Source organism: Tauraco erythrolophus, chromosome 8 (genome assembly GCF_009769465.1).
Source record: "Tauraco erythrolophus isolate bTauEry1 chromosome 8, bTauEry1.pri, whole genome shotgun sequence".
In the NCBI taxonomy this organism is placed as follows: Eukaryota; Metazoa; Chordata; class Aves; order Musophagiformes; family Musophagidae; genus Tauraco; species Tauraco erythrolophus.
Window position 1 is genome coordinate 23,476,447 of NC_141472.1, and position 11,041 is coordinate 23,487,487.

The 11,041-nt window shown below is 39.2% G+C and overlaps 1 protein-coding gene across 1 annotated transcript; it reads right to left on the reverse strand.

Annotated features, from left to right (window-relative positions):
* Positions 1 to 420: 420 nt before the first annotated feature.
* Positions 421 to 10,830, reverse strand: XIRP2 (xin actin binding repeat containing 2). Its single transcript, XM_086615902.1, has 4 exons — positions 10,671 to 10,830; positions 10,321 to 10,454; positions 3,092 to 3,225; positions 421 to 2,014 (listed from the first exon to the last, which is right to left on the reverse strand). Exons 1-4 carry the CDS (start codon positions 10,828 to 10,830, stop codon positions 421 to 423), a joined length of 2,022 nt encoding a protein of 673 aa, XP_086472028.1.
* Between the last annotated feature and the right edge of the window lie 211 nt (positions 10,831 to 11,041).

The following is an 11,041-nucleotide window of genomic DNA, read 5'->3' on the forward strand; positions in this document are numbered from 1 at the left end:
ATCTCAGTTACAATAATAACAATATATAAGAAAAAAACTATGGAAATACTTGTTTTGAGCACATCAGGTGCTTCACATCGTAATTTGTTACAAATAATAAACAGTAAAACTGAATTATTATGTTTCTGCAGGACAGTCATGTAGTAAAATATTTCTGGTAATGTTCAGGAACATAGAGAGACAAGATGTAATTGTTTTCATTACAGACTGAAAAAAATCTGTTTTGTGCATCTTCATTGCCTTAAATATAAACTAAGGAAATAAGGTCTGAATAATTGATGGTATATAATACAAAATTTCATATACAATCTCTGGATATTAAATTCTTCAAGAAGGACTGTAAAATAACTGGACTGAAGAAATACCTATTTATTACATTCTTTATAATGAGTGACGGACATAGCTGATCACTTAGCTGTTTTATTCGTTTTCATAATAGAATCTATTTCTTTTAATTTGTTCTTCTGCAGTGAGCTGTTTGAACTTGACTTTCTCACCTTGCAATGATGGAACAGCTGTATATCTTGAGCTCAGTAAATCTAAGCTTGTGTTTATGTCATTCTTTGACACTTTGATTATTTCACTTTCTTGACAGGCATTAATATCATTCAGTTCTGTAACGTAATTTCTATCTTCTTTTGAATATGGGCTGTAGGACTTTTTAGTTATGTCTGCAGAGTCTATTAGACAACAGTCTAAAACCAGATTGTCTTTTTTAAGAAAAGATGCTTTCAGAGTGTCAGATAAAATAATATTTAAATTTTTGTCATATTTCAATTCTTGTCCAGTGCACACCAACTCAGTATCAACAGGGAATGTTGTATTAGTTGCCTTCTTTAAAACTAATGTGCTATTAGTATGAGACTTCTGCCAAGTGGCATCTTTATTAAATTGAGCAAGACTATTAGAGGTAACAGCATCTTCAGCTTTTGAGTTCTGTTCATCCTGTGAAACAGTTACAGTATCAGTAGAATAGCTCTCAAGAGATTCATACATCTCAAATGTTTCTTCATTTCCAGACCGATTTTCCAGCTTTGCAAAGGCATGCTGCGGTACAGTGCAAATTGCATGGCTTACTGCTGTCATTGGCTTAGATGTAGTGGAGAGAGCTGTCTTCTGCCTACAAATGTTTAGATGTGAAAAAGTGGCATAATTGTTATTGTTATTGTTATTCAAGCTGAATTCTTTGTGATTCTTTCGTACTGTTACATCATCAATGTTGGTAACCTGCACAACTTCTGAATCATCGGTTTCATTAATTTTTTTCTCTTGCTCCTTCCTGGCACCATACACAGTCACGTTGTCGCCTTCATTAATATCCTTTCCACTTTCCTCCCTGTTCTGTGATCCTCCTGTTTTATTCAGCTTATCTTGCACATTGCCAGCTTCCTCATCTTTTCCCTTATTGCCTGTTTCATTTTTCTTTGCTTTACAGATATTTGTAGAGTCGTCTTTTTCAGACAGAGAGCTAAAGGATGAGTGTTGATTTTGTTGCGCATTTGCAGTGTCATTTTTATTGTGCTCTCTCACAGCGGTTTTTTCCTGAGGATCCTTTTTATTGCCCAGAGGTTTATTTGTATGTAAACTAGAGCCTTCTTGAGCAAAACCTTCTGGGGGCCACTTTGGCTTATATACTTTAGCCACTTCTTCAATAGTAAATGTTTTCTTAGGCGTTTCGTCATCTGGTGAAGGCGGCCATGTCATCTTTAATTTACCTCTTTCTGTGGATTTTTTCAAATTATTATCCAAAATATCAGGATGAATACTTTCAGTACCTGGGTTAAAGTCTTGATCAATTTCTGTAATTGGTTTAGAATCAATAGGTATACTATTAATGGGATTTGTTTCTTCAGCATGAGTATTGCCAACTGAGTTACACTGATCTTTAGAATTCCATAGTTCTTTATGCTGCTTGTGTCCAAAACCTTCATCATAATTTCCTTTTGATTTGAAAAGTTGCTTAAAATGTGGTTTACAATATATTTTTCCATGGAGAGATGCATAATTTCCCAAACTGCCGAATGGAAGAAAATTTGTTTTATATTTTCACATATCATAAATCTACCATGAATTTTACACTTGATATTTCAAGTACCTCTACATGGCAGTATATAAAGAATGGAAGAGCAAAAAGAGAGCAAATTCAATGTATTGGCCAGTTCTAACCACACACACACACACACACACACACACGCACACACACACAATATCTAAAACCTTTAATTGCAAATTCCCATGCAATTTCAAAGTCAAAATGAAGGAGAAGAGTCATTCATGCTTTGTGATTTAAAAAGAAAGATAAGCTTATTCACTTGTTGGACAGCATAAGCTTCAATAGGAATGTTCCACAGGACTTTGGGGTTGTTGAGACCTTTTTCTTCACCATATTAAAGACTGAATCCTCTATTTTTCTACAAAATAGGTGGAGAAAATACAGTACCAATTTTCTTTAGCCTTTGTGCTAAATATAGGAATTTGTGTTTAATTATATTTGGATTCTACTCCTAAATGAAGTAAAGGAAATGTGTGTAACTAGAATCATAGAATCATAAAATCATAGAATGGTTAGGGTTGGAAGGGACCTCAAAGATCATCTAACCTCAAAAGTGTCAAAATCAAAACTTTTAGCCTTTGCAGGCTAAAGTTAGAATAGTATTAGAATAGTAAATGCAGCATTTCGTATAAAGGTTACAAGAGTGGTTTGCTAATGCAGTGAACCATCATCATTCATTTTATGGATAAGGAAAAGTAAGAGAAAATTTGGTCTGCGTTTGAATGTCTCAAGTTCCATCCAAGTTTTGGTGTCTACTGCTTCCTGTTCATAAGCTCTCCTGAAGGTCTGGAGCAGTCAGGAGGAAGTAATATGCAGAAGAATTTTGAAGGTACTGGAATGACGCAGTTTTTTAGAGAATTTAAGGACTTGTTCCATGTCACAGTGCGAATGTCAGTAGCAGAGAAGAAAAGGGGAACCCAGGTTACTTCCACCAACCTAACATCCTATAGGCTGAATAGCCCAGTTGAAACTAATTTCAATGGCTATGTTTATATTCAAATGCAGAGTTCTATGAGTGAACATGCAGTTACTTCTTACCTTAATTGACTGCCACAGTGGTGACATCGGAAACAAGATTTATGAAAATTCTGCTTGTCGGCAACTAGGCATTCCATTGGGTAAACTCTCTGTTGGCAACGTCTGCACATTTCATTTTCCTGTATCTGCAGTTTCTAGAACCATATATTTAAAAGTCATGAGTTAGTTTAAGCCACATGTTATGATTTATTTTTAACTGTATCAGTCCGTATGTTTTGTTAAAACTGTAGTTTTCTTTATCCATTAACTGGTATCTCAGCTGTCAATTTTAGGGCTTCATTTTTGTTCAACTAATAGTAATACTTCCAAAGTGAAAAATTACTCACCTTTCCCTTTTAAGGAATCCATACATTTGAAAGGATTATTCACTTCACTATACCAGGTACAATATTTCCCATTTATTCGTAATTACTATTTATTTTGTGAAATGAGCTAAAGTAATAAAAAGTTTACTAGTATAAGTGGAATTGAGTATAATGTATGTATAATATTTCCATCTACAATGTGATTTAGAGATCAATAAACATGGGGCAGATGTTTGAAATTCTGATGAGGATGTTTTACTTAATCATGCCAAAAGCACATCAAGGAGCTCCACTTCTGTGATAACCTGCAAACTGTACGCTCATATGGTCCAGATATGCTATGGACATAATTATTTGTGATTTTTAAAATTTTCATTTTCATACCTGTTACTTTCTTCAGTTGATTTTTAAGACTGAGTTAGCTACAATTATGTTATTAGCTATATCAAATCCTTTCTTTTATGAAGTATAATTAATTGTAGATGAAACTAGTTCTCTGTGAAGTCCAAAGCATGAATAGGTTTATTGCATACCAGTAAGGGGCAGAAGGAAATAACGGACAGTTTGTCGGACTTGGAAAACTGCGTGCTGCTCTCCTGCTCTTGATTTCTTAATTGCTATGAAAACCATGCTAGCAGACAAATACAAATAGGATGGACCAAATAATTGCTTGTATAAATACATCTCCATTGACAATAGTAATACTCCTTGACATCAGCAGAAAATTTGGCCCCTTCCAGCATTCTGTCTGGTTTTGGTTTGCCTGCTGGCATTGATTTCATAACAATTCATGAATCAAGACAGAAAGTGGTGTAGATTTTATAACTACAGCTTTAGTTTCCTTTATCTCTAGTGCCCATAATGAGAACTGTGAAAACTGCTAAAAGAGAAATTAAATATCTTCAAAATAATGTAGAACTTGCAAAAAGAATAAACCACCAGTAAAACCAAACAAAAGTCCCCGAAGAATTGTTGGTCATGAAATATAAAGCCTGAAATGTAGCCTCAACTTGGTCTCCAAACAGTCTACAAAGAGAGGCCAGGCAGATGTGGAGGGCAGTGTTCCAGACATGCCTCCCGCCTCACTGGGCACGGACTGCTTGTGATGGGTGGTGTGAGCCAAATGTAAGGACTCAGCTTAATGTTCTTAGGTACGGAAGTACACTGAATGTAAAGAGAGAGGAGAGGAAAGGTGAAAGCTTTGTGATACAGAAAGAGACAAGGTAATTGGGAGGGGAAAAAAAGGTGATGTGTCTCCTGGAAAACTGTCTTGCTGGAGATGATTATACTTCATTTAGTTGGATAGTTGATAGTAAGCGCTGTGCATCAGAAGGCAACAGTCAAGAGAAGAGAAAAACAAGAGAAAGAAGGAGTTTAGAATCATAGAATCACAGAATCGTAGAATGGTTTCGGTTGGAAGAGACCTTAAAGATCATCTAGTTCCAGCCCCACTGCCATGTGCGGGGGCACCTTCCACTAGATCAGATTGCTCAAAGCCTCATGATGTCTGCAGCCAGATTTAATTCTCTCAGGGCTGTAGCTTTCCTAACCTGATGCCTGGCAGCTCAGACAATATCTCTGTATTCTTCCCAGGCTACCTGTCCTTGCTTCCACCCTCTGTAGGCTTCCTTTTTCTGCTTCAGTTTGTCCAGGAGCTCCTTGTTCATCCATGCAGGCCTCCTGGTGTTTTTGCCTGACTTCCTCTTTGTTGGGATGCACCACTCCTGAGCTCAGAGGAGGTGATCCTTGAATATTAACCAGCTTTCTTGGGCCCCTCTTCCCTCCAGGGCTTTATCCCATGGGACTCTACCAAGCAGATTCCTGAAGAGGCTGAAGTCTGCTCTCCTGAAGTCCAGGATAGTGAGCTTGCTGTGCTTGCCCCTTGTTCCCCTAAGGATCTTGAACTCCACCATTTCATGGTCACTACAGCCAAGGCTTCCCTTGATCTTCACATTGCCCACCAGCCTCTACTTGTTGGTCAGAACAAGGGATTAAAGGGAATTTTATCCCAACAATTTAAGGGAAGTTTATCCCAAAACAACTTTCAGGACTGAACAGTGGAGCTAATATTCATCTTCATGAAAATTAGTTACGTATTGGGTGTGAGTGGCAAGGTTTTGATAGCTGGGGGGCTGCCGGGGCAGCCCGTGAGGAGCGGCCGGGGTGCCCCGTGCTGCACGCAGCTGGTTCCAGCTGCTCCAGCGGACCCACTGCAGGGCACAGCTCAGCCCCTCAGCCGTGCTGGGGGTGCCTCTGGGAAAACGTATTCAAGAAGGGTCAAAATGCTGCACATGCAGGGAGGACTGAGGGAAAAAAGTGTGAGAAACAACCCTGTGAATGCCAAGGTCAGAGAAGAAGGAGGGACAGAGATGCTGCAGCAGAGATTCCTCTGCAGCCTGTTAAGGAGACCAGGGGAGCAGCTATTTCCCTGGAGCTTGTGGAGAGGACCACGGCATAGCAGATATCCACACTGCAGCCTGTGGAGGACACCACACTGATGCAGGTGGGTATTCCCAGAGGGAACTTCAGCCTTCCTGGCTGTGGAGAGCCCATGCTAGGAAAAGTGTAAGGAAGAAGGAGCGGGAGAGAGGAACTGGTATGGACTGACCCCAGTGCCCCATTCCCCATCCCCTCTGTGCGGTTGGGATGGGAGGAGGAGGTATTAGAGTCAGGAGCGAAGGAATAAATTTGAGACTGGGAAAAAGAGAGCAGGAGGCGGGATGTTTTAGTGTTTGTCTTTGTTTCTCGCCATCTAAATCTATTTTAATTGGCAATAAATTAAATTAATTTTCCCCAAGTCAAGTCTATTTTACCTGTGGAAGTAACTAGTAAGTGATCCCCCTGTCTTTATTTTGTCCCATGAGCTTTTTCTTCCTGTTTTCTCTCCCTGTCTTGTTGAGGAGGGGGAACGGAAGAGTGGCTGGGTGGGGATCTGGCAGGTCAGCCCACCACATGTGAACACTCCTGCAAAATCAGTGGGAGAAAGGCTGGTCTGCTATTTGAGATTGACAATATTTACCAGATAGAAAAGATCCAAAATGAAATCCAGAGGCTTGACCATATAGATAATTCAATATTTTATGGGAACAGGGTATTTCTACTCACTTTTAACATGCTTAAGTACACTGAGTCTGTCTGGGATGCAGTTAATTTTCTCCATAGCAGCTCATATGGTGCTGTTTTGGGTTTGTGGCTAAAGTGTTGATAACACATCAATGTTTTAGCTGTTGCTGAACAGCTCTTGCACAGTGTCAAGGCCTTTTCTTCCTCCCACTCTGACTCCTCTCCCCACCCCAAGCGAGCAGGCTGGGATTGCGCAAGACGCTGAGAGAGGACACAACCAAGACAGCTGATCCCAACTGACCAGAGGAATATTCCATACCATGCAACATCGTGCTCAGCAATAAAAGCTGAGGAAAAGGAGAAGGAAGAGAGGTCATTCAGAGCTATGGCATTTGTCTTCCCAAGCAACTGCTGTGCACGTTGAGGCCTTGCTTTCCAGGAAGGGGCTAAACATCTGCCTGCTTATGGGAAGTAGTGAATCAATTCTTTATTTTGCTTTGCTTGTGCCTCAGTTTTGCTTTACCTATAAAACTGTCTGTACCTCTGCCCAGAGGTGTTCTTGCATTTTGCTCTTCTGGTTCTTTCTCTCACCCCAGTATGGGTGAGTGAGTGAGTGGCTGAGCGACTGGGTGCAGACTTAGCTGCCAGCCAGGGCCAACCTACCACTTGAAGTATTTTGTTGTACCATTGCCACATGGTGCTTCGTTTTACAGGATCACAAGTTACTCATGTTTAATTCTGGTCCTAGCATGAACAAAGGTAGCACCTTTCTCTTCTTAGGGCGCAGAGCTGGGAAACCCAAAGCAGAGCTTTCTGTTTAGGAGTTGTGCAGGTAGAGGAGCATTTAGCTTTGCTCTGCCATTTTCATTGCTATTCGAGCATCAGCATTCTGTTCATCTGTTTCAAATGGCTAAAGCTATGGCAACATCTGGTTTTCCTATAGGATCCCGTCCCTATTCAGTGCCCAAAATAGGTGCACAAAAGGAGAACATTGATGTTCATCATGCAAAAGCACGTGTAATATTTCCTAAGTTTCAACTGCATAACTTTGCAATCTAAATACTATTTTAGTATAATTTTTAAGTAACACATGCACCATGAGAAAGAAGACATGTTTTATTTTGAATGTTTACTTCATATTCATATATAAATATTTATGTATATATTCACATACTTCATATATTTTAAAAGTTTACTTCAATATGAAGTAATTGCTGTCTTAATTCAGTCTAGGGCTGTATCAACTGGTAAAATTGTCCAGCAGGAAATAGCAGAATTTTTTTCAAAATTGCATGTTAATTTGTGAACCATTTCAGTGATTTTACTAAAAGAGGAAACCCGCCGAAACATAGTTCACTTTCTCGTAAGTCACATCTTGTGCTGTAATAAACTAAAACCAGATGTACACAGAACATGACCATTATTTTATCTCTAGAGCTATTTTATACAGGCAACATTTTACTTCAGTTAAGAGGATGTTGCATTAATTTTAAGCATGAGAAGTCAAGTGCATTCTTTGCACATTTTCCAGTATGTTAATATTTCTCAAATACATCAGTAACACCATTTTAATTTTAATATATATTTTTTTAGTATCTATTTTTGGTTTTGTTTTGCTCTATATAATTCTTCTGGATAGCTCTCAGTGTTAATCTTGTAACAGTGGAAGACATAGTGGCTAGAGGCTTTCACAACAGTTTCTGCATCTTCAGCTTCTCAACCTTCTGGTCTTCATTGAGATCTGTTTGAATTCCTATGTCGTATTTTTGTACTACTTGCTTATCATTGCCATCAATTTCAGAATCAGAAATAATTTTGCTGTGGTGTTACAGGGGCTGCTGTGTGTTGTGCAGGACCTTGATCTTGCTTGTTTGATTTTTGTGACAATGTTTCATCTGAATTTAATTCCTCTGAATCCTCTGTGTGCCAAGACTGTGTTTCAGCTAACTGTTTTGCCTTGCGCGCAACACTGCTCATATTTTCTCATGCTGAGATTCCACGTACCACTTTAATTTCCACCAGGTCTTTGCTGGACACAGGTAAAGGCTGCATTTCAAATGCCCAGTGTGCTCTTCTGACATGCCTCTTTTCAGTGTCTTCTCTATGGACAACTCCATTCTCTAGCCTTTAATCAAAGTTGTCTCTGGTAACAGACAATGGCTGAGGTTCAAAATGCTTTACGCTTCTCTTCATACTTCCTTTAAGCTATTTCAGCTCAGACCTCAGCTGCAACAAGTTAAAGACCTCCACTGGGTAGAGGTGCCCAAGTTTCTCCAGGTTCTGCGCTTCCAGTATGTGCCTCAGAGTCTTTACAGCACCACTAGAAACTTCTTGGATGCGAGTTTCATCTGATGTTTATTCCTCATCATGATAAATTTTATTTGTAGAGTCCAGTGGCTGCATTTCAAACATCCACATGACCACGTGACTACCTCCTCTAACTGGTGCAAAAGCCTTGTCCATAGTTCCTGCAAAGCCTGAAGCATGTGCATGCAGTGCATCAAGAGGCTGGGTCTGAAACATCCAGGCTATGTATTTAACGTTTCCACCTGCAATGGTTTCCTGGTCTGCAATGCTTCAAGCTTTGTCTGGATCTGGTGGGTCATCTTTAATCGAAACCAAAGGCTGGTTCTCAAAGACCCATCTTATAGAGATGAGCTCTCCTCTCTGGATTTCATGCCCCACTCTTAAGCATTGTTTTTTCTGATCTTGTGAACATCTGAATGATGAAGGCAAAGCCATATCTAGCCTGCTGCACATCTGACATCATATCCCATGTTTCGGATTCACCAGATAAAATGTTAGAAGTCTCATTCAGGTACTGTTTCTCTAAGCGTTTTCTTAATTGTGAGTGGAAACATTTGTATAAACATCTTCATTCACATAAATTGCTTGGCTTTGGGTGCAGATCTGTGGTGACAGTGGGCTTTGTTGGAGAGCTGGATGATTCAGTGGACTGGGAAGTCGCTGTCATTTCCAATGGAGCTTTCTCATAAGCAGTAGAAAACTTTTCTGTGCTTCCATGTTCATGGGATCTGGAGCAAATAATTGCAAAAGTAGCAGTTCTGTCCTGTTTTTCCCTTGGTGTAGAAGTTTCCTGTAGTCTGCTTGCTGAAAAAGTAGCAGTAGAAGATGAACTAACTGTTGGAGGCAATGTAATTTCCTGGTACGTATTTTCCATCTTTAGGGAACAAAAGTGGTTGTTTTGTTTTAAAGTATAGTAACATAGAAAACAATTTTTCGGTTCTTCACAAAAGCTGGTTTTGCAAGGATCCAAGCAATAGGATTATAATAAGATCTGGAAAGACACAATCCATCAACTATTGCTCAGAATGTGTAAAACCAATCTTTTGAACTAAGAGCTGTGCTATTTGCACCATTGAATATATGTGAAAATAAATGTGGAACTCATATAAAATGCAAAATGATGATTGAGCAGTCTTGGAGTTTTTGCTGCAAGAAATGCAGACTTTGCATTATAAGCATAACGTAAAGTTATGCTGTGGCTTATGCTCATTTTCATTTGTTCTGAAAATGACATTTTCTATGCTTCTGAGAATCTGTGGTGACAGAAATGATGCATGTTTACAGATTCAAACAAGGAAAGAGGAGACTATTCAGCAGAGAACAAGAAAGTGGAAGTTTTTATAAAGGTCTGCTTTTAATAGTGTTTGTCACATACTGTAAGTACTTGTTGAACCTTCTAACGTACTTCATATTACGTTATGTGCACTTAATTCCTAAAGTCCATATATGCCCACCATTTTCATAGGTTACATTTTTAATCAGAATCCCAATGTCTTAACTTCACCACTTCTAATTTGCATAAAGAAAGATCCCTCTCTTATTAAAAGCACAGACCTTTACTTCTTTTGCAGGTGTTGCAGTTTCTCTGTCAGAGTGAACAGCCTTTTCCTGAGCTGTCCTTTCAATCTGTTCTTTTAAAATCTGTGTTACAGTCTTTGGGAGCTCTTCGTTCTGAGCTGCATTGATTACTGCAATGGGAAGAACAATAAAAAAGATCATTTTTCCTCCACCCTGCATTTTAGGAAACTGTCTTTATCAGTGAATTATGAAACATTATTACATTAGAAAAATTGTACTTAGACTTGCAAAACTCTAGAGAGTCACTTGATTGTGAACAGAAATCTGTAGAGAGAATGGCAGAATAGTTGTTGAGGGACAAGTCATCGCCTACTGTTTTGCCATACCTGAGTGGTGTGGCAGGGCTAAAGGTTGACTGGGGTCTGTGGGTGAATATAGTGCCTGAATTCTAATACCAGGACTAACCTGCGGCAGCAGCAGTGTCTTAATACCGTGGTCATATTCTGGAGGTCTATTCGGTTCAGCTGAAAATTGAGCCTTTCTCATCCCCAATTTTGTGTGTACGTAGGCTAGTGTTTGCCTGTGTTTTCAGAGAATTCTTCAAGTCTCCTGTTCTTTCAAGCTACTGAGCGCATATTGAAAACCACCTTCTTATGCAAAAGCCATCTGTCTGTACCGAATTCTAAACTAGTTTCTTAAGATCCATTGAAGTCAATGAAGGTGCTTTGCTGTGAATTCGGAGCAATGTGTGTTTCCA